The following is a 25,132-nucleotide window of genomic DNA, read 5'->3' as shown; positions in this document are numbered from 1 at the left end:
CCTGGATACCTGGCACTGCGGCCGTAGTCAGGTTTATTATATCCGCCTAACTTTTCTAAAATCATTACATGTTATTTCCCGTTTTATGTTTGTTTTTGTTTTTCAAAACCCCTTTCCCCTAGGATAGTCACTATATCGCATTCATGTTAGCAATTTAAATCTTCAAATACACATACTCGTCAGTTATTTTTAAATTCTATTTTCTTCGTAGAAACTTTGACAGTATTGCAAAACTATGTTTTTGAATGAAGTCGGATTGCAGGTACTCATGAAAAATTGTTGCGTGGCATGCTTATAGAGTATATATATATTTAGAATATTGAATCCCTCGATACCAGATGCATAATTATAGATCAAGGTATAGCGCCAGTCACAAAAAAATTGAACCAAAAAAAGGAGGAATGATATAACTTCGACCGACAAAGTTAGTAGTTTATTAGAAAAACAAAGAAATTAAAAAATAGGAGAGTTCTTTGAGAAGAAGGAAAGGCTGGTTTAGTTTTAGTTCTCAATGATTTATCTTCTTCAACTTTTTTCGACGATCTATACATATAAATCTCTCTTTCAACGAAAATTTTAGAATTTTTTAAAATTATAGGACAGCTTGTGAAAGTATTTTAGATTTTTAAATAAAAGATTTCACAAGTTACACTGTTCCAGATTGCATGTAACTACGTCCTTGAAACATGATCATTCTGGGATATAATTTATTTGTAATAATAACTGTAGTTCACTTTTTATTCGTAGCAAGCTGTCATTGTCCGTGTATAAATATAAGGATCAATTTTCATCCACAAATCAAAAGCTGAAAGATTTCCCACTGATATTTCCATTTACTAAATGCGGTATGGAAATTTCAAAATATTATATTCTAAATATGTATATTTCTCTTCGTCTTTAACTTTTTAGTTATTGCGAATAGTTTCTCACAAAGACATAGCTATGGCCAAATATTTTTTTTAAAAGACAGCTAGGGCACATGAGTTATTGTGAAGGTAGAGTATTATGTTTTGTGATTATATTATTTGATGGGAGTAGCGATTTTCCAGTGATTGTTCGGTAGCTACTTAAAAATTTAGTTGTTCATTAATCGTTTTTTTTGGCAACAGTAAACCAAATTAGCATAAATTTCTTTTATCTTCCCAAGAACTCGTCTCCATCTTCAAAAAAAAAGAAAAGAAAATTGCAACAATACCAAATTTAATATAAAATTTGGATGTTTGATCTAGTAATTCACGTGAATTCGTCATGTGTTAAGTAGATTATTGACACTACTCATATGAATGATATATATCAAAATGCACTTGCTTCAGTTACTTGAATTCCTTTGTGTACTTAAATTTCTAGCATCTACGAAGTTGCTTCAGTTATTCGAATTCCTTTATGTACCTTAATTTCCTGACCATTTATTGTTTCCAAATCAGTCAGTTTCTTAAAACGACATTTCACGTACAATTGATCTCATAAGTGATATCTATTAACTTTTGGAAGAAGAGAAAAAGACAAAACTTAAGTTAACAGTAACTAACATGTGAAAATTCTTGCACTGACTATGTATTCCTTAATCGTTTTTCACTACATTCACACTTTGGTTTTATGTGGTTGACTTGCGAATTTAACTATTTCTTTAGTGTGATAATGAAATGGGTTAACGAATTTACAAAATTTTATCTCCCTCTCTCAATAAAAATCTATATGTATATGTGATATATGTGAAAAAAGATAACTTTTTATGTATGAAAAATACATTTTGAACTTGATACATATTAAACAGTGAATTTTTATCTCGAGATGTAAGCGATTCGATTGACGTCTCTGGTTCGTACAAATTTGTATCCTTGTTCCAAGTAAAAAAGGACCTACTGACTAAAAGGCCTGTCGCTGTGCGAGGATTCCATGGATCATAATTCTATGTAATTAATTTAATTACAGCTGCCCTGGACGTTATAATTTTACGAACAAGGATGGATGTCAAATTTAGTATAGGGTGGTAAACACAAATGAAATGACAGTCAATTGCGAAGCGCACGCAAACGCAGGGAGTTGGCTTCTCTCAGCTGTAATTTGTAAACGTAGCCCCAGGTTTCCAGCTATTTAATTGTCAGCAAGAAAGATTTAGCACGTCAAAATACAATTTTTTTTGGAGTGAAGTCTTTTTGGTTCCATCTGCATGGCGGTGAGGCTCTACATATCTTGTAAAGCTTACACGAGGATACGGCTTCACTTTCTCTTTATTTCTCTGCCACCCGGAGAATCTTTCAACCACCATCCCTTTACTCTTTTGTCTCTGTATGTGAATCAATTTTTCCTTGTTATACGAGCTGTTGAAAGCTTACCATACTTCTAAGGAGCTTTCTTTAGAGGATTTGGAATCGAATTGAGTAATCCTCGTGGCTTGTTATCGGCTGCAGTCGGTGCTTTTGGAGTTTGGTAGTTTTTTCTATTTTATTTTTATGTTTTTGAAAGATTTCCTGGTCCGATATTGATTTGGGTTTTCGAGTTCTTACGTGGTTTTACTGGGGAATATTTTGTGTGTTTGAAATTGATATTGAGTTCTACCTCTCAGGGTGAGCTGTCCTTTTTTTTTTATCCACTGCTGTAGTACTCAGATTATAAAATTTTCGCTTTTTATTGCATTTTAGTGCTAGTGTATTAGTCAATTGTAAATTTTCAGACTTTCGCACGATTTTTTTCCCCTCTTTTCTTGATTGTTGAAATATGGTGGCTGTCGATGTCTCCGTGTGCATCGTCTTTCTAACACTAACACATCGTGCTTACATTTATCTGGCAACTAAAATCGTTTTTTTAAATAAAAATAAAATTTTGGTTGCATTGAAAATTTGTGATGAGCTTCGGATATTATACTAATTTAGATGGCGTAGGTAAATATGAAACGAGTTATTAATGCTGGAGACTCCTCTCTGTAACTCATTTTCCCACACACATTTCTGTGGATCCCTTTTTCTTTGCTATCTCTTTCTATGTCTGTCTGTCCTCTAGTTTTAGTTTTGATTGGTGAATATGCAAAATTTGCCCTCTGCATCAACGTTCAGCGGTAGAATTCCTCTACTGTTATAAATATGTAATCTACGGTTTCTACAGAAAAATTGTGCGATTGAGAATTGTCCCAAGTATCATAGTATTGGAGAATTTATCTGGAATGATTACTTCTCAATCTGTTCTAATCAAAATGCAGGGCAGTTGCTTTCTGTCAGACTTGAACTGTAACAAAGCCCATATTGGAAAACTGCCCATATGCCTGGAAACAAGTATAACGACAACTTACAGCTTCCCAACACTAGAGTTGGGAGGCTCTTAAGAGAAAGACAACTGAGAAGAAACAGCAGATCTCCATCTGTAACAGATGGCAATAGTGGGGTTGAGATCTCTGAGCATGATACTGAACATCTGGAAGGAGCAGTGCAGTTTCTCAATGAAGGGCGGGAAAGGTCTGATGTGAGGTCTATCAAACAGAGACTGTTAGTTGTTGCTAATAGACTGCCTGTATCAGCAGTGAGGAGAGGTGAAGATTCCTGGTCATTGGAGATAAGTGCTGGGGGTCTAGTAAGCGCTCTTCTTGGTGAGCATTTAGCGTGCTTCTTTTCTTATTCCCTCCACTTTCTATTTCACAGTATGGTCATCGGTAAGTAGCTTGTATTTGGTTTGATTTATGCAATCACTTGATTTAGGTGTAAAGGAATTTGAGGCGCGTTGGATTGGTTGGGCTGGTGTTAATGTGCCGGACGAGGTTGGGCAGAAGGCTCTTACTAAAGCCCTTGCTGAGAAGGTGAAATACTTGCGTGATTGTGGTCTAATTGGCACTTGTTTTCCGACTTACTAATTATTTGAGCTGTATGGTTCTTCAAGAGTGTCTAACATACTGTATGTATGCAGGATCTTGCTGTTAACTTATTCTCTTCTAATTACTGCAGAAGTGTATCCCAGTTTTCCTGGATGAAGAGATTGTTCACCAGTATTACAATGGCTATTGCAACAACATATTATGGCCTTTGTTTCACTATCTTGGACTTCCACAAGAAGACCGTCTTGCAACAACCAGGAGTTTTCAGTCGCAGTTTGCTGCATACAAGAAGGCAAATCAAATGTTCGCTGATGTTGTTAACCAACACTATGAGGAGGGAGATGTTGTTTGGTGCCACGATTACCATCTCATGTTCCTCCCCAAATGCCTCAAAGAATATAATAGCAGGATGAAAGTTGGGTGGTTTCTACATACCCCTTTTCCATCTTCTGAAATCCACCGGACTTTGCCATCTCGATCAGAGCTACTTCATGCAGTGCTAGCTGCTGATTTGGTTGGGTAATATGTTTGTTTCTCGTACTAAATCATATACCAGTTTGTTCTACAAATTCCTAGCTGTAAACTAATGCAATATTTCAATGATGTATTAATTTTTAAGTGTGTCAGTTATAATGAAACATTCCATTATATCTATAATTTTTTATTTGTTGGATTCGGATGTGTGTAGTGGCACGTGCTATGGTGTCTGTTATTTTCTTGCCACCTGGCTAGTTTCCTCCAAATTTACCTATGTTTGTTATCTCTTTCAGATTTCTGTATAAGCACATTTATTTGACCTCTTTCCATGAGTCCAAAGTTAAACTTTCTTATAAAGTAAGATATGGCTCCCATGTATTTGTGCCGGGATTTATTTGTTTGCATTTTGAGATTTTACTTGTGCCATTTTATTATTGTAAAATTTTGCAGAATTTACTAACTTAGTTTAGGGGGTTTGTTTCCAGTTTCCACACATATGATTATGCCAGACATTTCGTTAGTGCTTGTACTCGTATTCTTGGACTTGAAGGTACTCCTGAAGGTGTAGAGGACCAAGGAAGAGTAACTCGTGTGGCTGCGGTATGTCCACGTGATTTTATCTGAATGCTCCATATTTTGATGTTTAATATGCTTCTTTATTGCCTCATACATTACTCTTTTCATAACTTGGGTCATTTGTTTATCTTTTGATGCAGTTTCCCATAGGCATTGATTCAGAAAGGTTCATCCGTGCTCTTGAAGCTCCTCAGGTCCAGGAACGCATCAAAGAATTGAAAGAAAGATTTTCTGGAAGAAAGGTTTGTTCCTTATCTCCCTTGCTCCGCGTTCGGAACTAATTATCTCCCCAACCCCTAGTTGGCTATGACATTTGGTTTGATTTTACTTTGATCAGATAGAGTAGGTGATTTCCAACCAGTCCGCTGCAAAATTTGCAGAGAGTTTATGCCAGCCCTTTGTAATTTGTTTAATTTTTTGCACAAGTATACTGTTTAATTTTGCTGGTTACTTTTAAACTATTATAATCTTACAGGTAATGCTTGGTGTGGATCGCCTTGACATGATCAAAGGAATCCCTCAAAAGATTCTAGCATTTGAAAAGTTTCTAGAAGAAAATCCAAACTGGCAGGATAAGGTGGTTTTGCTGCAAATTGCAGTGCCGACAAGAACTGATGTTCCCGAATGTATGGCCTAATGTGGTTTCATCTATTTCTTCCAAAATATAATTTCATTTTAGCTTATGCAAAGCTCAGATGGATTTTCTTTATGCCTGACGTCATATCATTTTGCTACCCTCTTTTGTTCTACCCAGATCAAAAACTTACAAGCCAGGTTCATGAAATTGTCGGACGGATCAATGGTAGATTTGGAACTTTGAATGCTGTTCCAATTCATCATCTGGTTAGCTTTTTTCTGTCATTCACTCAACAGTTATGGTGTTTCACTGCCCACACATGCATTCATAAGCACATAGATATTTAATCACAATGGATTTCACCTTTCTACTGAATTTTCACATTTGCCATGTCTTTACTCAGTTTCTCTGTGTTTTTACTCTTCACAGTGCGTCCAGCATCTATATCTATGATGAATAATTATTCAGGGATTTTGAGTTTCATTGCATGGCTACAAATGTCATCCTCTATCGGCCTTTAATTTTTCTGGCAGTCCATTTCTAAATAACAGATTCTAGAATTTATTTAAAATTTTAGATGGAAAAAATATATCTGAACTTGAATATGGCACACATTAGAAGGATCGATCTAAAATCATGCTACATGCCATGCTAAACATGGAGGATGCTGGGAAGATATCAGCTTCTCAGAGTCTTCTTTTTCTTATCGCACACTAGTAATCTGTCTACACACATGCATACATGATGCTGTTAATGGATTGTGTGCATTTTAAGTGTTCTTATATTTTTTAAAATATTTGAAGCAATATCTTTTTCCCCTCATGCAGGACCGTTCTCTTGACTTCCTTGCTTTGTGTGCACTATATGCTGTCACTGGTAATAATAGCTGTGGCTTGAATGTCAATTTCTAGTTTCTCCTTTTATTTTAGGATTTCATGGATCAAATGTCATGCCACCACATATTCTCAACCACCTTCATGTTAAACCATGCAACAAATATGCAGTTTTTTGAAATGTCTTTAGCCATTTTGAAAGTGGTAGACTGCAAAGTTTGACGCCATAATACATTTGAAATAATCTCTCTTCTTAAAACTGGATGTATGTGGAAAAACAGTTGGATCTTCAATACAGTGATACTTCTGGTACGGTATTTCTGCATAAGATCAAACTGTAAGCAAGAGGAGCTTAGATGAGATTGAATACAACCTCAAATTTATAATGCAGAGTACACTCATACTATCCCTTGCAGAAGCAATGTTGTCTAACTACTCAAAATGTGGGGTTAATTATTGCTGATTTTCGGATTTTGAAACTGATTTGAAGCTATCTTCTGATAATTTTGTGGTTGACAGATGTGGCACTTGTAACTTCTTTGCGGGATGGAATGAATCTTGTTAGTTATGAGTTTGTGGCCTGTCAAGATTCCAGAAAAGGGGTTCTCATCCTCAGTGAAGTAACTTTCAGACTCTACACTTCTATTTTTTCTAGTGGAACCACCTTTCTTTGTTCATTTATATTCGGAAATTTGTTATTGGACCATGAATTTTTATCCTTCATTTTTTGTTATGATGTTTGATTTTTTTTTTTTTTGATTTTGCCACTATGATGTTTCCTTTTGGATATCACACTATCATTGTAGTTTGCTGGAGCAGCACAATCCCTTGGTGCTGGTGCGATTCTTGTAAACCCATGGAACATTACAGAAGTTGCATCAGCTATAGACCAAGCTTTGAATATGCACGCTGATGAAAGAGAAAAACGCCACCGTCATAACTTTGAGCATGTGACAACTCATACTGCTCAACAATGGGCTGAATTCTTTGTGAGGTGTGTAAGTTTTTTAGCTAGTTGTTTGGAATATAACATCTGCTGAATGGACGGTGTACTGAATATAGTTACTCAAAGAACTGCCAGGGTTTTCTGTCTTTCAATGACATCCTCTGTCCGACATAATCTTATAATTTCTAGGATTGTATGTCTCATTTTCAGTGACCATAGAGCAATGTCTTTCTCATTTTGAAATAGTTTGAAGATTTTCAAGTGGAACTGTAGTTAAAGTGAGAGCTTTTCTATTCTTCTTCCAGTCGTACATACATCTCTCTTTATCCTGGAAAATGCCCAACCATTAGCAGTCACGGGATGTTGCTTGGTATTGATCAACATGTGAGCTTCTCTATTCATTTACATCAGAACCCTGCTGAATTTTTTCACAATTTACACTGGGTAAGACTGATGAAAGAAAAGGAGTGTAATGGTCATTCATTTAGTCATCATATACGCACCTGTTATTCATATAATGATTTATCCAAGACATCAATACCCAGGCTATTTGGTTATTCTATATGGGCCCTGCTGATTTTTTTCACAATTTACACCGGGTAAGATTGATGAAAGAAAACAAGTGTTATTGTCATCCGTTTTGTCACCATATACCCCCTGTTAGTCTCAAAATGATTTATCCAAGAGGTCGATACCCCGACTATTTGGTCATCATATATGCCCCTGTTAGTCTCAAAATGATTTATTCAAGAGGTTTGATACCCACGCTTAAATTTTGGTACACTCCACTTATGTTTCAAATCTTTTGCTTTTGAAAGATTTTTTTTTCTTTTTCATGGAGAGAGATGTGGCTTTATTTCAACTCTTCTAGGTACGGTGATACAACTGTGAAGTGGGCACAAATTTACATAATGAATGAAAGTAACTCTATTTATGTTCCCTCGTATGAGGACATGAGAATATCAGGTAACGTGCAACCTCAATGAGACTGTGCCATAGCCTCTAATCAGGTGATAGAAGATGTATTAGATTAACTCCGTCCAAGTTCTGTCACTATTTCAAAATTTTCATGTCACTTGGAATTGTCTATTTGGGTGAAAAGATCTTGTACTGGAAAATGCAAAGATGTGAAATTGCTCAATATGATAAAAGCAATTTTATGTGTTGCCACTGTATTTGATGGGTTGTGTTATCCAGGTGCAACTCCTTTCCGTTTCAACAATAGTGTGACCACCCATGTTCTTGTTTGAATTTAACCATGTTAAAATCTATATATGGTCTTGTTGAGATAGCTATATGTGACAGCAACCTTTTGAGATAGCTACATGTAATTGAGAATGAGCAAACTGACCAAGATAATGTTAGTTCTTGATTTGAGCTTTCAAAGAAACTAGTTGCTGTAAGGTCTTTTTTGATGCTGTTGTAGAAATAACAGTCCAATACATGTCCAAAAGTAGAAATCTGCTAGCTACTGATAACCGAAGCCCAACCCATTATGTTATTGATGCATGCAGTGAACTGAATGATACCGTTATCGAAGCTCAGCAGAGAATAAAAAAAGTTCCACCTCAACTTGTCGTCAGCGATGCTATCAAGCGTTACTTGCAATCTAAAAACCGGTTACTTATACTGGTATGCTCCATTTATTTGTTGACTTTTGATTTTCACATTAATCTTTAGGTGTATCTTAATTTTTAATATCACAAAATACCTATGGTACATGGTTTAATGAAAGGGAGTAACAATCTATTATTTTGGTGCTTGTTTATCATTACTATTATCCATAGGGCTTCAACGCTACACTGACTGAACCAATCGACACTCCTGGAAGGAGGGGGGATCAGATCAAAGAAATGGAGCTTAAGTTGCATCCTGAGTTGAAAGGACCTCTGACAAGACTCTGCGGCGATCCAAATACAACAATAGTGGTCCTTAGTGGAAGCGACAGAAGTGTCCTTGACGATGTAAATATATCTATATTTCCTTGTTTGTTACTCTACATACCTTCTGAAATAAATCTTTTGCAGAACTTTGGGGAGTACAACATGTGGTTGGCAGCTGAGAATGGGATGTTTCTACGATCGACAAAAGGAGAATGGATGACAACGATGCCTGAACACTTAAATATGGATTGGGTAGACAGTGTCAAGGTGATTGGAACTTTATTAATATCATCATTGTATTCTCTGTCCAGCCTTCAACTTATTGCATGATTTGGTGCTTCTGACGACCATTTCAGCATGTTTTTGAGTATTTCACCGAAAGAACCCCGAGATCTCACTTTGAACGCCGTGAAACTTCACTTGTGTGGAATTACAAGTATTCAGGTAATAAGCTTAGTGATGATGTATTGTAAGAAGTTGATATTCTCACGCTTACCTGTTCAAACTGCTCTCGCTCCAATTTACTCGGTGCAATTTTAGATGTTGAATTTGGAAGACTGCAAGCAAGAGACATGCTGCAACATCTATGGACTGGTCCGATTTCTAACTCATCTGTTGATGTTGTTCATGGAAGCCGATCTGTTGAGGTGCGAGCAGTGGGTGTCACAAAGGTAGTCATATTGCTAGATTATTTTTAATGTTTGGCTGATTACTAGATGTCCTTTAAGTTTTCGTTTTCCACATTAATATTCGGTCCTTCCCTTCCTTCTGTCAACAGGGAGCTGCTATTGACAGAATACTGGGAGAGATTGTTCATAGTAAAGCCATCTGTACACCCATCGATTATGTCTTGTGCATTGGGCACTTCTTAGGAAAGGTATACGTATATTGTTATTTTTTAAAACTGAAAATTTGAAAAGAATGCTCTCGAAACTTTAAATTTCATCTCTTCAACTTTTTCATATTTGATCCATCTAAACAATGTTACTGTCACACGGTAATTCTGTTTCCATGAAACTCAGAAATCTATCAGTAAACTCATACGTTGGATGTATTTTCCTGGGATCTTTACTAGACATATTGCCTACTAATAGCACCAACTTTAACCTGTCGAAAAGCTTTGACATTATGAAACTAAACACCTGGTAATGGGTAGTAATAGAGTAAAAATCTCACAGGCCGACTTACAAAAGTAGAGCACATCTGTCCAACTAATTCTCTATCTGCTTACAAATGGAAACAGTGGCAGACTCGAAATATCGATGATGGGGGAGACTTGGGGTAATTAAGCAACGGCCGACCCAATCTAGCTGAGAGATGTCGATTGAGTGAAACTTGAAGTTTCATTTTGGGGATGGCTGCCAATCCTTGAGGCCAACTCTAGCTGGGAGCAAAACGTAGATTTTAAATAGGACTACTCATGATGCCGTACCTTCTGTCTTTTGTAACGGTTAAATAAATGTCAATATTTATGACATTTATTTATCTATGGCAGCTGAACGACTTTTATTGTGAAGTGAATGACGATTACTAAGCACCTGTAGTGTCTATTCAAAATCCCTCTGACATTGTTTTTCTTTGCTTCAGGATGAGGATGTTTACACATTTTTCGAACCAGAGCTTCCCCCTGATGTCATGAGTCTACCCAGAACGAAACTAACAGATACAATGAAGCCCTCCGTCGAGAAAAGGCCAACTCCAAAGCTTTCCGCTGGTCCAAATTCAGAAAAGAAATCAAATGGCAGCTCCTCCGGGAGCAGCCGGCGGTCATCACCCGAAAATACGTCTTGGAACGTTCTCGATCTGAAGAAGGAAAACTACTTCTCTTGTGCTGTTGGACGACCTCGTACAAATGCTCGATATCTTCTAAACACCCCAGACGACGTGGTTGCATTCCTGAAAGCAATTGCGGAGCCTGCCTTCTTTAACTTTTCATCCTTCCATTGAGTTCGTGATGCTAAAACTTGTGTCCAATGTGGTGGTGTGAGCCTGTACAATGTTAAAGTTTTATTTTAAATTAAGTAGTACTGCTACTTTTTGCCGTTTCCTTCATCTCTAATTCGTATTTCATTCTCGACATCGTATTAGTTTGAGGGGAATGTGATTTCCGGAACAGCGGCTGCACATATAAAAGGTAATTATAGTAACACCCACTAATTCACTGCTATCAAGTGCCGTAAAATAAATGATGGTTGTTTGCCGACCCTGGTCAATTGTTAGCTTTGAGCCTCGAGATCGTACTTTGGGTATGGAATCCATTTTTTTCCCTATCAGAGGACTAACTTTTTGCCCCCGGAGGAATTCCCTTGCTCGATTTTGATTTGTCCCCTAACCTAACAGCTAGGCTTAGGGACGGATTGCAGCTTGACCTTAGAAGACAAGCAAGAGTAAAAACTAGACTATCCCCAAATAACTGATTTATTTGTAACTAACGATCACTAAACGTAGAAATTTTAAAAGAACAAGAAAATACGGAACCTAAAAATAACCTATATCTAAAAATTGGTGAACTAACACACACACACACACGCACAACCCATTAACCCATGCCACATCAATGGATGCAAGATACAGAATTGTCCCAAAGATCGTCCGTATAACTCCCTTACTCAACCGGAGTTTTTTGGTTTGGTTCAAAAACGTACTTAATTAATGACTCCTTGATCGATTGTAACTCAGGGAACTCTTTCTTCAGCTTAGAGGCATCCATCTCATTATTACTTCTGGGAGCAACAATGACCTTTGCTTGCTCTTCAAGTGTGAAGTTTGCCCACTTGAAATCCGGATCAATATATTTCTTGTACATTTCCAAGATTTTGTTGTGGCTGACAACTCCGGGGTTTGTGAAATTCCATATGCCTCTAAGGTTTCTCTTTGCCATCTCAATTGAAATCGGAAGAAGCTCATCCAAAATCGTCATACTGTTGGGAATGTTGACCACCTTGTTATACCGAGAAATCTTGGTGATGAAATTTCGCGGGTTGCTCAGGTCAGAAGATATCGGCATTCGAACTCTGAGCGTGCATACATTGTCATATTCTTTCAAAAGCTCTTCCACCTGATTCACATTGCACAAAGGAAATATTAATAGCCATGTCGAGGCATAAACCAAAAATATAATCAAAATCATGCTTTGATGAAAGAAGAAAATTACCATGGCCTTTGTCTTTGAGTAGAAAGAACCGGTGAAATTAGGCGTGTCTTCCTCCTTAAATCCGATGCCAGACCCTTCAGGGTGTGAATCATTGTACTCAAAAATACACCCAGTGGCAAAGTTCATCATTAGGAGTCCATGCTCTCTGCATACATCTGCCAAGTTCAGTGTGCCAGCAACATTGGTTCGAATTGTTTCAGGCTTGTGAGATTCACACCAATCAACATTGGGTCTACCAGTTACTCCTGCGGCGTTAAAGACATGTGTTGGCTTAACAATTAGGATGTCTGCCAAAAGCTGTGAGCGATCCTCTAGACGTCCCTTCCCATATTCATATGGGATCCCCTGTTTCTCACACAATTTTCCAAGCAAACCACCAATCCATCCAGTCCTACCAAATATCAAAAACTTCAAGGCCGGTTTTTGAGGTGTACTTACTTTGGAGGCCGGAACCAACATCTTTGCCTGACTAGAATTTCCAGCAAATTCAGACTTACCATATTCATACTTCTCAGCTTCATCAAAATGTCTTTCTATTCCACCAGGCATCATCAGCATTCTAGGATGAGGAAGTAGTGCGCCGGATACATCGCCCCACCAATCAGGATTACTATTATACCACTCTATGGTCTTTTTCAACCCATCTTCCCATGTGGTCCTTTCAAACCAACCCAAATTATTTAGCTTCTGGTCATCAAGGAAGTACCTCTGATCATTAAACGGCCTATTTTCTACAAACTGAATGCTCTTGTCTGGATCCATGTTAACCAAATTGCATATGTCTTTGGCCACATCAATGACTCTCCTCTCCTTCTTTGTTCCAATGTTGTAGACATGACCAACCTCTCCCTTGTGAAGAATGACCTCAAATGCCTCCGCAACATCCTCACAGTAAAGGTAACTTCGTACATTAGAGCCATCACCGTGAATTGGGAGAGTTTTAGCTTTCATGGCTAGAAGAATAAACTTGGGGATCAACTTTTCAGGAAACTGATTTGGACCATAAACGTTGTTACCTCGTGTGGTAATCACAGGTAACCCATACGACCTGCCGTAAGCCATGACAAGCATTTCAGCCCCAGCTTTTGTGGCTGAGTATGGATTTGTCGGCAGGAGCTGTGAGGCCTCATGATTTCCAACAACAGCGTCCTCGTCTGTCTCACCATAGACCTCATCAGTGCTAACATGGATAAACCTTCTTATCTGGCCAGTAACTTTGCAGGCTTCCAGAAGCACGTGGGTGCCATAAATATTGTTTTTGGTGAATTCAAAACTGTTTCCAAAAGAATTATCAACATGGGTCTGCGCCGCAAAGTGCATTATGGTGTCTATGTTCTCAGCAACGAGCAGGTAGTTGACAAGGTCGGCACTGCCAATGTCACCCTTAACAAACTTGAAGTTGGGAGAAGCTTTGGAGGGGATAAGGTTTTTGAGATTGGAACAGTAATCGAGTTTATCAAGGACAACAATCTTGTAGTCAGGGTAGTTCCTGACGAGCCTGTTTGCAACATGAGATGCAATGAATCCAGCAGCCCCGGTAATTAGGATATTCTTGGGTGTAAATGTTGTCATCACAACTTGATACCTGCAAGAAAACACAAATAAGCAAATAATATATATTACCATCAATGTTTTATAAACAGAAAAGCACGCATTTCAACTGAAAGACAGGAAACACAAAGTTACTCTCTGGCTTATGGCACATTCAAAGCTCCTCACTACAGATCGACTGCCATTCGCTACAGATAAGTCATGTGTTCTTTGCAATTCCCATCTCGAGTCCATTAATCACCTGTTCTTTGAATGTTCTTTCTCGGCGGCAATTTGGATAGAAGTGAGAGAATGGTTGGGTATGCGCAAAATTATGGGATCACCTGCGGCAATTCTGAGAGCTTTCCGAACCTGCTACAGTGGTAATTCGATGCTATCGAGGATGAGGATTACGGCCCTTGCTTCTACGACTTACTGCATATGGAATGCACGAAACAAAAAGATGTTCGATGATGACACACAGCAAACGGACGACTTAGTTCGTAGTGTTAAGATTAATGTTTTCCGTTGTATTCCTAGCTCTATTGATGTATTTCAGTGTGTAATGTACTAGTGGTTTTCTCTTGTTTCTTTTAGGGTCCTTACTGGGATGCCAATCTTGTTGTAACCAAGCTTTTTTTACCCTAGTTTTTAATGATATAGTTCATTAAAAAAAAATTAACATTCTAACTCAAATGCTAGCTAAAACAACACGATGGCACTCAAAGCTTTGATACACATTATCAAATGTCCCAATTCCAATTAAATACGCACAAAAGCAATTCTTTCCATGAATAATCAGTAAATACTCAGCTTCAACAGCACCGACAATAACAAACACCACATCACACGCACACAAAGCAACTACTGACATACAGAACATACATTCCACATATGTAGACGCACATACAAAACAGCATAACTTCGATCAGATCTACAGAATTCAGGTAAATAGAACGGGATCTTTAAATTAACTCACAATTATTCAATTATCCATATCAGGATCCACCAACAAAAGCAAGATACTGGAGAAGATCTCAACTACCAACTCTAGAAAGAAAATTTTCAGAATTCAGAGCAAGTAAAAGGATGGAAGGAAAAAAGATCGAGGAGAGATGATGGAGGTGCTGACTTACCACGCCGCGCGTACGAATTGATGTAATATTGATGATCATACAATTTATTCCCTGTATGAAGCAAATATTACATTTTAACTGAATTAACAAAATTTCCATATAACTATATAAATAGTTAATTTTTTTGTTATCTATTATAATTATTACATAATAAAATAAATGAATAAATAATATAAAAGATCTTATCAAGATTTATCATGATCTGAGTTAATTCTATTATAATTATTTGAATTTTTTTTAATGAGAAATCATTCAATAATTTTATAATCAATTGATATAAATTGAGGTAATGAAATATAAAAAATAATTTATTTCTTTATTTTTTAAATTTGGTAACCCGCGGTCGCTATTTTTGGTATGATTTGAGAAAACTCAAAGGATCATCAGCAGCTAAATCATACTAGACAAACTCCATGTGACAGACTCAAAGCTGAGATGAAAAAAAATTATATAGCTAACATCTTGATGGAAATTCATCGTATCCTATTATTCAAAACTAGCTTAGTTGTTAAAAAAATTATTTTATGCACATATTACATGTGGCAAATTTACAGTACATGTTAAAAACTAATCAATCAAATTAACTACTGCTTTATTTTTTTCACTATAAATTATTTTAATTCATTAATTCAAAGCAAAATCATTACAATCACGAAACAGAACCTCGGAAATATCAAACGAAATAAAAAGATTATAAAAAGTAAAATAATGAAATCATATTTATCGAAATAACAAAATAATTGAATCAGCCAGTAAACATCTAATAAATTATTTTATTTCTTCACTAATTCAAAGCAGAGTCATTATAATCACAAAACATAACACCGAAAAGAAATCAAAATTGTCATAAAAAATTTATATAAGATATTAATTAAAGCTTAATGATTATAATTAGTAAAATTACTATTTTAGTCCAATATATTTATCATTTTTCTATTTTGATAATTTATATTAACCAATTTCAATTTTAGTAGTATATTTGACCGTTTTTAGCAGCTTTAGTCTTTTTATCCAATATAATTTCTACGATAATGCATACGTTATTGTCATGTCGACATCGTGTCAGCACTATCAATGTCTCGAGAAAAAAAATGATGAAATTAAATATCAAAATCAAAGATAACATAATAAAATTAAAATTTGATAACACTAAGAAAAAAATCGTAGACAGATAAATATCTAATACATAAATTATATTTTTTTTATATGAACAACAGGTACTGCTCTGCATTTCCCATCACTATAATCGATTCATTCCTTCAAATTTTTTTGTAGCATGAACAAGGAATTCCATGTTAGATCGAGCAGTAATTTTATGGTGCATCGATCTAAAGAAAAGTAAAATATGTGCAGAACCATCATATAGAGTTGCATTCGAACAACATCGTTAATTATGTAAGTTGCATGTTTTTCACTCGGCTTCGGAACAAACTCCAGTAATCACAGTACTGTCATAGCAAGTTCTTCAGTGTAGTTCTCTCAACTTTTACTGGTTGTTTCTCCTATATATACCACAACAAACGTATTAATCGTCCAATAAAAAATTTACCCCTGAAGGATATATAATAAAAACAAATGTATTAGTACCTGAATGTGAATGTCACTTTCTTCTTCGCACTGATGCAGTGGCATTCCTCTCTGATCATACAGAATGAGTCCACTAAATCTCGGAAGCTCACACTTTTCACCCATTAGAATTGGCCTTTGCCACACGGCGGAAGTTGAATTATGACTCTGCCACCCTACATCCAATCCTTCAAGATTTCTTCCCACCAGCAACGGAGTAGGTGTCTCTCTTTGACTCCCTCTTGAATGTCCCTCCTCCTCCCATTTTCTCCGCCCACTCCACCGGACAGATCCCATTAGAGCCTTCTTCACGGAGTCCCACCGCCTGTGTACTGGAAGCTCAGCCGCCGAGACATCTCCACCGGATGGTTCTTGATTCAAAATATTAACCACTTTTTGCCTACATTGTGATCTTCTCTTCAGTGCTGTCACTACACATATAATGATCACCGAGATGGAAATGCATGAAAACAATGCAATAGCCTTCTGTGTTGATAGCTTCCATTTATCTTCCAAATTCCACAGTGCTTCCATTTATTCCACAATTGTTTTGATATATTAAAGGTATTTTTAAGATGTTTAATTATTTTCTTTTCTCTATTGGGATCATTGAAAAAGAATTCAGTAGACGTTGTGTTATTCATGAAGGCTCCATGTGAGGATCACTGACTTGGATTATGATCCATGGTACCGTATTATTGAATTATATTATTAGCCGTTGGAAATTAATGGCTTCACCGTTCCAAGTTCATGAATTCCCATGTAGTCACGGGACATACAAGAACTCAATAACCATCCGCGCAGTTACGTTTCTGCCAAGTATCAACACATGGGTGGTGGACTCATGACCAGGGACGAATCCAAAATTTTATGCTTCGGAGCACGCCCGCATGCAAAGTGACGACCAACATAATATATGCTTTTAAAAAAAATTCATTAGGTTTTTTTTTTGGCTCATTTTATTTTTCCAAGATTCTGACGTTGGCAAATCGTGTTTTTTTCACAACGTACACTATATTTGGAAGATTACGTTCATTTTGAAAATTTTGGTATGATTATATTTGATATATATCTTTTAACGGGTACTGCATATAAAAAGAGGCGAGTTGACTAAAACCTGAACATGATATATGACTCTCCATAATGTTATTGTTTTTCACCATGAAATTCGAGCTATTAACGTTCAATAAACCTAAGGTTAACACTGACATTTTAGATGTATGATATTGATGCTATTACTTCAACACCACCACAAAGGTTCTTAATAAAAAAAAAAAAACATAAAGGTCCTATGCAATATTTGTGCCAACGACGAAATGGGCCGTAGAAGTTGGGCACAAGAGGCCTTATTTCGGCTCTCCCGACGACAACACGTCGAGAGTCACTGGGCCGTGGGGGATTAAATTCATTGTCGGGCTGTAGAATTAATATATATGATTAACTCAGTTATGATACGATCTTACGAATCTTTATCTCTGAGACGTATCAATCCTATCGATATTAACAATAAAAAATAACATTCTTATTATAAAAAATAATATTTTTTTATGGATGACCCAAATAAGAGATCCGTCTCACAAAATACGACTCGTCACACAAGTTTTTGCCAATAAATAAACATTGAAAATATAAAAAACTATTAAAAGAAAAAAATTTCAAATATTTTAATATACACATAAAATACTATAAATACACTCAACACGCATCCGCAAATGAATGATTATGGACGTATTTCTCCCGAGTCGTGTTTTTTGTCTTCTTCAGCTGCCATTTTTGGTTGAATTTTGAATGGAAAAAAGCCATTAGTAAGAAAAGCTTCGTGCAATTTGGTATAACATGAATAGAGTTTAAATTCATTCATAAAGTAATTTATTTCTTGCTCATAACCTTTAGTTCTCAGCAATTTAACCATGGTAGAAACATATTCATTGCTTATTTTATTGCGATTTTTTTTTTAACTGAAATTACTTTAAGAAATCAAATAATGAGCCAAAAGACACGGATGTATAAATGGCAGGTGGGTCCTGCTGTCACGCTCAGCAACGATGAATTGATAATTCACACAGGAAACAGTAATCGGTACGAAAACATACCAGCGGTGATCGCAACCCTGGCTGTTTCTGTCATATTCGCACTCTCACGAATCTTCAGCTTTACAAGTACTGGGTAGACCAAATGCTTTGCCGCATAATGGAGTTGAGAATGCAGTCTTGCACTACCAAAGCTCCTCATTTTCCGGCACCCCAAACTCGAGGATACACAGCTTCCACCCTAAGAGCGGCCCCTACGCCCCTGCCCAGATTGCTCCTCGCTTCAGTCTCATATACGAGTCCAAAGCTTAAAATCTCCCACCCCAAGCATTTACTTACGACTCATTTAATCTCCAGGCCCAGATTGAAATCGCCACTGTGTGGAAATTCGTCGAATGAACTGGCTACTACAGATAGCAAGAGCTGGGTTGAAGTGGTTGGAGAGACGATTTCAACTGCGTTTCCAGTGTGGGTGGCTTTGGGCTGCTTGCTGGGTCTGGTGAGACCCAATTCATTCAATTGGGTCCAGCCTCAATGGACTGTGATGGGAATCACCGTCACTATGCTTGGCATGGGAATGACTCTCGCCTTTGATGATCTTCGTGGCGCTCTCGCTATGCCTAAGGAATTGTTTTCTGGTTTTGCGCTACAGTATTCGGTATATCCTGCTTTTCCTGCTTCTTGAATCTTTTGGGTTTCTTTAACTGTTAAGAAATATGTGTTGGATATCACTTCAAGCGTATCAATTTCTATGGTTGTGCATTTTACCGTGAGATATCAAATAAGCTAGAAGTAATTCAAAATTTATGGTGGCATGCGTGTTGGCCAATTGTTATTTAGGTACCTTCACCTCAGATGTGCATTTGTAGGTGAACACAAAAGTCTGAGACTGCAAATATATTTAATTTTTCTGAAAGAGTGAGCTTTAAACCCCGTAGGCTTATTGACAATATTTTGGAGTCCGGCCTCTTTGAGACTTATGTGGTCTTAATTTTAGTTTGTTCAATTGTCCGAGTTCGTTGTTAGAGGAAACTGAATATGAATGAAAGCATAATTCGATCAGCTTTGCAAGTAAAAAAGAAGGTTGAAAGTGATGCTATTTAATTTGAGAAAGCTGATCTTTGCTTAATGCTGAAACAAGGGCTCCTCTGGTAACTGGAGTTTCCAACTTATTTGATTAGTTATAGAAAAAGGTACGTCTGAATGGACTGTCATCATATACCTTAATCTGCATGTGTTTACAGTGAAATTTCTCAATTCATAAACATTAAGGTTGTTTGTGTTCTGGAAAGCTTATGGTAAAAATATTTGTTTGCTTGATTTTAATGATTAATGTGAAAGAAATGTTTGTGTAAATGTGTTCTGAATAACATTGTGCCAATCCTATGAGAATTTTTTTTTGTTTGAGAAATTATTGTTATTTTTCTGATTCAACTATTTATCATAGTTTTTGCAATTTGATAAGATTTTGTTTGAGAGGAAAATGGGATGACAACCAACTTTCTTGATTTTTCTTTTGCTTTCTCGTCCATCAGCAAAGTCTATGATCCATACAAAATGTAAAAAGGTTCTTGAGAAGTCAATAGTTCATTGTTTGAAACCATGTTGGTGATTCTAATCCAGTTAGTTATTTTTCTTTAATCTTTATTACACTCCTGGAGGTTACATTTGTTGTTGCAGGTGATGCCATTATCTGGTTTTCTCGTGAGCAAGCTCTTAAATTTGCCATCTTATTACGCAGCCGGCTTAATTTTAGTTGGCTGCTGCCCTGGAGGTATATCAGATGGAATGCTCTCTCTGTCTCTTGTTTTATCTTTTAAATTTTTGCCGGTTAATTATATACACGTTTTATGTTCAATGCTTATCAGGGACTGCAAGTAATATTGTTACTTATATCGCACGGTATGTAGATCTTTGGCTTAGCAGTCTTTAATTTGTTAAATATGTCAACAAAAAGTCCTGACAAACATTATGCTACAGTGGAAATGTGGCTCTTTCTGTACTTATGACTGCTGCAAGCACCCTCTCTGCTGTGGTTGGTAGCACATTTCCTGTGTTCAATTTAATTAGAGTTGTTTGTTTTCTCCTATTTCACGCTGCTTGCCCAAAAAAATCGGCGGGCACTAATCATCACAAACATGACCTATTTTCTCAATCTTTTATCGTTTCTTTTACAGGTCATGACCCCTTTTCTCACAGCAAAACTAGCAGGGCAATTTGTTGCTGTAGATGCAGCTGGTCTGTTCATGTCGACCTTGCAGGTCATTTTTCTATCTCCAATACTTTCCACTTACTTCTATATCTTTCCTGGTATATAATCTTCAAATCCTTGCCGTTGATTATCAATTCTGTTCAATTAACTATAAATTTAGACACTGCATCATTCAGGTTGTGCTTCTTCCTGTTTTAGCTGGTGCATTTCTAAATCAGTATTTCCAGAAACTGGTTAAATTTGTATCTCCATTGATGCCGCCTATAGCTGTAGCAACTGTTGCGGTTCTTTGTGGAAATGCAATTGCTCAGAGTTCTTCCGCGATCCTCATGTCTGGCCGACAAGTGGTCCTAGCTGTTGCTCTTCTGCACGCATCTGGTTTTTTCTTTGGTTATGTTCTTTCTAGACTTCTTGGGATTGACGTCTCATCATCAAGAACAATTTCTATCGAGGTTGGCATGCAGGTATTTTTGCTCTTTCACAAGCATAAGTTCTTTGGATTTGATTATGGCACAAGTTTTAACTGACTTTGTAAGGTAGATTTGTTGAGGTCTTGGACCAATTTGCGGCTTATGACATTCTTTTTATATATTTTCAGAATTCAGTACTCGGTGTTGTCCTTGCGACTCAACACTTCGGTGATCCATTAACGGCTGTGCCGTGTGCGGTTTCTAGTGTGTGTCACTCCATCTTTGGAAGTGCGTTGGCTGGAATCTGGAGACGAAGCGTTGTACCAGCTCAAACCACTGCAAAGAAAGAAAGCTAGTCTAAAAGTTAACCACTGCAAATAAAGTAAACCAGTCTAGTTTAAACCAACTGAAATTATAAGCAATTTGCATTTGTTCTATCTCTGGATGGATAAGTTTAATTGCAAAGGACTTCTAATCGTCGAGAAAAAAGCGTTCATAGATTTAGAACTTTTTATGTATTCTTAATTAACAGTCTAATTTAATTTTGTTTCTCAAAATTCATTCATCAAATCCAAATTACTGATCACACACAACCGAATGACGTCTTTTTAAATTTTGTTCTCTAACTAACCGCATTGATTTACCAAAAATTTCCGTTTTGAAATTATTAATTTAAAAATATATATATATATCGAAAGTTTTGTTTTCTTCATCGTTATGTAAAATTCTAAATGGCTTCCTCTTGTTGAATTTATTATTGTTTTAATTGGCAAAAAATCTCATAAAAAACACATTAAATTGAACAGCTTTTCAGCCGGTTTTCGCTCGTATTTTGCGAGGACAAAATATGTGCTTAGGCGACCGGAATACCGTTTTTGGAAAAAATTTATTAGCGTGTGTTTTGTAGTAGGAGTGAGTCTTATGTGAGACCGTCTCACGGATCTTAATCTGTGAGACGGGTCAATCCTAAACATATTCACAATAAAAAGTAATACTCTTAACATAAAAGTAATACTTTTTCATGGATGACCCAAATAAGAGATCCGTCTCACAAAAACAACCTGTGAGACCGTCTCACACAAGTTTTTGCCTTGTAATAGAATCATTTGAAATCAAGTATTTGGTTTCAAATTCATTTTATTGATTTTGATATGAGAAGTTTTTGAATTTATTCCTTTTAATTTAAACTTTTGTATGAATATTTATTTACGTTTAAAAGAGAAAATGACTTTTATACGATTTATAATATAGTATAGATATAAATTACTTCAGAATAAAATGCAGGCGAAATGTTACCTTTAGCACACATGTTTATGTACGCTAACTACCATTTACTCAATGTTTTTTTATTTGTTTCCCTTCTTTGTTAGCAATCTTTGAAATTGTTTTCTTCAACAAAATGTGAATCAGATTCAGCTTATTGTGAACAAATAAGGATTAGATATTCAAATTATAGATAAAAGTCCCAGATTTAAAGATAGCATAACAAACTCAATTAATATATATGGATACAGAAAGCAATTATTAACTACTTAATAAGCTTTATAACTTCATCAGACCATGAAATTCTTGAAATCACAAAATATGAACTTGATGGCGTGGGTAAGTTTCCATATTTTGGTAGTTTTTTTGGTGTTTGGATCATTTGTATATGCGTACGAGGATTATGTATCGGCGATGGGAGATCCTGGGATGAGAAGGGATAATCTTAGAGTAGCCATTGAAGCATGGAGCCAGTGCAATGGATTCCATAATGAGACTCAAGATATGGGAAGTCCAAGGCAGGCAGATTGCTTTGATATTGCCCACAATTCTAAAGCATACATGCAGTATGTTTTTTCCTCTGTGTTTCTTGTTTGTTATGTTACGCTATCGAGACATGTAAAGGAATAATGATATGAGATGAACAGAGACAAAATATATGGCCTTTTCAGTTATATTTTTATGATTTACATGAATCTTGATATTTTTTTCTTATAGTATGGGGTTCAAATGAGTTTCACATGGAATGAATCTTAGTTTTAACCAATCATTGGTGAGTTTCATCGTGATCATTCAGACTTCAGAAGGTGTTCGTGTGATAATTAAACCGAAAATCGTGGGATATTAGAATTTACCATGCAATAATTGTTAAATTCTCACCCATGTGCAACCATAACTTGGCATCACATTTTTGCAGCCAAGTTGGCACACAGGGTGACAGAGAATAGCAACAAGCTAGGAATAGCAGATGCAGAAAGCCATGGTCTGGATAACATAACCGTGGATGAATATGCAGCATGGAAAGAGAGATACTTGGGCAACAAATGCCAAGTCAAAGACAATCCGGGACCATGGCAATTCCGGGTGATTATGCTCAAGAGTGGCAATATGGACACCTGGGCTGCTAAATGTCCGGAAAATGGTAAGAATCAAAACCATTTCCACCCGAATCTCGATTTCCATGCTTTGGAGAAGGTTGCATGAACATGCAACGGATCTACCATGATTACACAAGCGTCCAGCATTATCATGGCAATCGAACGCCGAAAGGAACTTTCAATGGGACAAAAAACAAAGGAAAATACTTCATATTATTTCAGTGATTTGGGAGGATTTGGGAAAGGGGAGTTGGAAGTTTCATCATGTATTAAAAACATCACCGGAAGTATCCTTGGCTCTTGCTGTACTTAAGATCAGATGCTACAACAGGATATTCAGGACGGTATCGTTACATGACCAAAGGAATGTGGAAAATCGTTTCTTGATCAAATTTTGCAATAACAATCACTATTAACAGTTCTAACATGTCTGGTATGATGTATTGCTCAAGTTTCCCAAGTCACCGAATTTCAAAGTGAGGTTCTCACTTGATATAACGAGTGGTGGAGGTCGTGATAGCCAATTCAATCTAATGGACATCGGAAGCTGTTGGAGGTCCCGATCACCTCAGTCGCTAGACGATACGGTGAAATGATCATAAATCCAGACACGGAGCCATGGTGCAAACCAACAGATCTCAGACTATGCCCCCCTTACCACACGTTTCCTAAAGGAACTCGAGTACACAGAACGAACCAGACACATTTCCCATATATACGATGCTTACCATGTATACTGCTCACCAGGCAATGGTGAAGAATTGGAGGAACCCTTTAACTTATGTGATGCATAGAGCAATCCACAGCCTCAAGAAATCTTGCAGATTCACCTCACCCAGTTTGGGAAGATTACGGGTATCCCACGAAGAAAGGTGAGGGTTGGGTCGGAGACCCAAGAACTTGGGAACTTGACGTCGGTAGGCTCTCTCAGAATCTTTTCTTTTTTCAGGTATATATGCAACTTTATGTTACATCTCTCTTGATTCCAGCATAATGCCATCTGTTGAATTAGGAACTGAGATATATGTCAGCGAGAATGTCATGGCAGAGTGAACCGTTAGCAACTTCGACTTAATTGTGCCTAAAAATTGTTGACCATGCGATAAAAGTATGCCATTAATAAGGTTCCTAGTTCCTACAATGTAATTACCTTATCATGCGTCTTGGACAGGTTTTTATTTTCCCTTTCTTTAAAGCTATGTAATCAGGGACCAGGATCCTCTGGGGATGCCACAGTAGAGGATGATGTGCCACAAAATTTTTTAAAAAAAGCTTTTATATATTTTTTTTTATCATTTTTTTTGGATTTTTTGTTTTAATCTTTTTTACTCACACTCAAAATTTTTATTTTTAAATATTTTTTGCTCTTTTAAAAATATATTATAATATTTTTCCCTATTTTTTATTTGTAGAACCAAGTGTTTATCACATTAATGAAAATTCGAAGTTTTTTGGTAGAATTGATTGATGACGAAAACAAAACACAAATTTTTAATCTTGTTCGAGTATCGATGAAAATAGACGAATCAAGCATGCGAAAAGAACTAAAATTAAAACATAAAATATGTTTTACTTTCAAAACAAACGAGGCAAACAAAATGTCTCAAAAAAAAAATCAAAAATAGAAAGGAAAAAAAAAA

The 25,132-nt window shown here is 36.5% G+C and overlaps 4 protein-coding genes and 2 pseudogenes across 7 annotated transcripts; 4 read left to right on the top strand and 2 right to left on the bottom strand.

Moving 5' to 3' along the window:
• Nucleotides 1-3,061: 3,061 nt before the first annotated feature.
• On the top strand, nt 3,062-11,141 carry LOC140987532 (alpha,alpha-trehalose-phosphate synthase [UDP-forming] 1). The gene is given in 18 exon segments (XM_073456074.1): nt 3,062-3,245; nt 3,248-3,580; nt 3,690-3,787; nt 3,933-4,321; nt 4,765-4,879; nt 4,996-5,097; nt 5,331-5,481; nt 5,610-5,698; nt 6,260-6,308; nt 6,785-6,885; nt 7,072-7,259; nt 8,726-8,843; nt 8,999-9,175; nt 9,239-9,361; nt 9,451-9,538; nt 9,635-9,765; nt 9,873-9,971; nt 10,682-11,141. Coding segments are annotated over 18 exon segments (2,796 nt in total). The 5' UTR covers nt 3,062-3,160; the 3' UTR covers nt 11,042-11,141.
• A 328-nt stretch (nt 11,142-11,469) lies between these two features.
• On the bottom strand, nt 11,470-14,930 carry LOC140987533 (trifunctional UDP-glucose 4,6-dehydratase/UDP-4-keto-6-deoxy-D-glucose 3,5-epimerase/UDP-4-keto-L-rhamnose-reductase RHM1-like). Of its 3 annotated transcripts, none has more exons than XM_073456076.1 (3): nt 14,758-14,930; nt 12,249-13,833; nt 11,470-12,152 (listed from the first exon to the last, which is right to left on the bottom strand). In XM_073456076.1, the coding sequence occupies exons 2-3, from the start codon at nt 13,818-13,820 to the stop codon at nt 11,700-11,702; spliced, it is 2,025 nt and encodes a 674-aa protein (XP_073312177.1). In that variant the 5' UTR covers nt 13,821-13,833; nt 14,758-14,930; the 3' UTR covers nt 11,470-11,699. The 3 variants fall into 3 exon arrangements, with proteins under 3 accessions (XP_073312177.1, XP_073312179.1, XP_073312178.1); XM_073456078.1 differs by having other exon boundaries at nt 14,754-14,928; XM_073456077.1 differs by lacking the exon at nt 14,758-14,930 and adding an exon at nt 14,041-14,150.
• Nucleotides 14,931-16,226: 1,296 nt separating this feature from the next.
• On the bottom strand, nt 16,227-17,084 carry LOC140988998 (uncharacterized). Its single transcript, XM_073458148.1, has 2 exons — nt 16,502-17,084; nt 16,227-16,416 (listed from the first exon to the last, which is right to left on the bottom strand). The coding sequence occupies exons 1-2, from the start codon at nt 17,012-17,014 to the stop codon at nt 16,366-16,368; spliced, it is 564 nt and encodes a 187-aa protein (XP_073314249.1). The 5' UTR covers nt 17,015-17,084; the 3' UTR covers nt 16,227-16,365.
• A 1,121-nt stretch (nt 17,085-18,205) lies between these two features.
• Nucleotides 18,206-21,569, top strand: LOC140988785 (probable sodium/metabolite cotransporter BASS1, chloroplastic). Of its 2 annotated transcripts, XM_073457859.1 has the most exons (8): nt 18,206-18,285; nt 18,498-19,168; nt 20,191-20,284; nt 20,379-20,412; nt 20,491-20,545; nt 20,688-20,771; nt 20,899-21,186; nt 21,321-21,569. In XM_073457859.1, the coding sequence occupies exons 2-8, from the start codon at nt 18,656-18,658 to the stop codon at nt 21,486-21,488; spliced, it is 1,236 nt and encodes a 411-aa protein (XP_073313960.1). In that variant the 5' UTR covers nt 18,206-18,285; nt 18,498-18,655; the 3' UTR covers nt 21,489-21,569. The 2 variants fall into 2 exon arrangements, with proteins under 2 accessions (XP_073313960.1, XP_073313959.1); XM_073457858.1 differs by lacking the exon at nt 18,206-18,285 and having other exon boundaries at nt 18,471-19,168.
• A 1,156-nt stretch (nt 21,570-22,725) lies between these two features.
• Nucleotides 22,726-24,587, top strand: LOC140988491 (uncharacterized; annotated as a pseudogene).
• A 61-nt stretch (nt 24,588-24,648) lies between these two features.
• Nucleotides 24,649-25,132, top strand: part of LOC140988490 (SH2 domain-containing protein B-like) — a 15,345-nt pseudogene continuing 14,861 nt past the window's right edge.

Source organism: Primulina huaijiensis, chromosome 11 (genome assembly GCF_012295235.1).
Source record: "Primulina huaijiensis isolate GDHJ02 chromosome 11, ASM1229523v2, whole genome shotgun sequence".
In the NCBI taxonomy this organism is placed as follows: Eukaryota; Viridiplantae; Streptophyta; class Magnoliopsida; order Lamiales; family Gesneriaceae; genus Primulina; species Primulina huaijiensis.
This window is presented reverse-complemented; position numbering and strand designations above follow the sequence as displayed.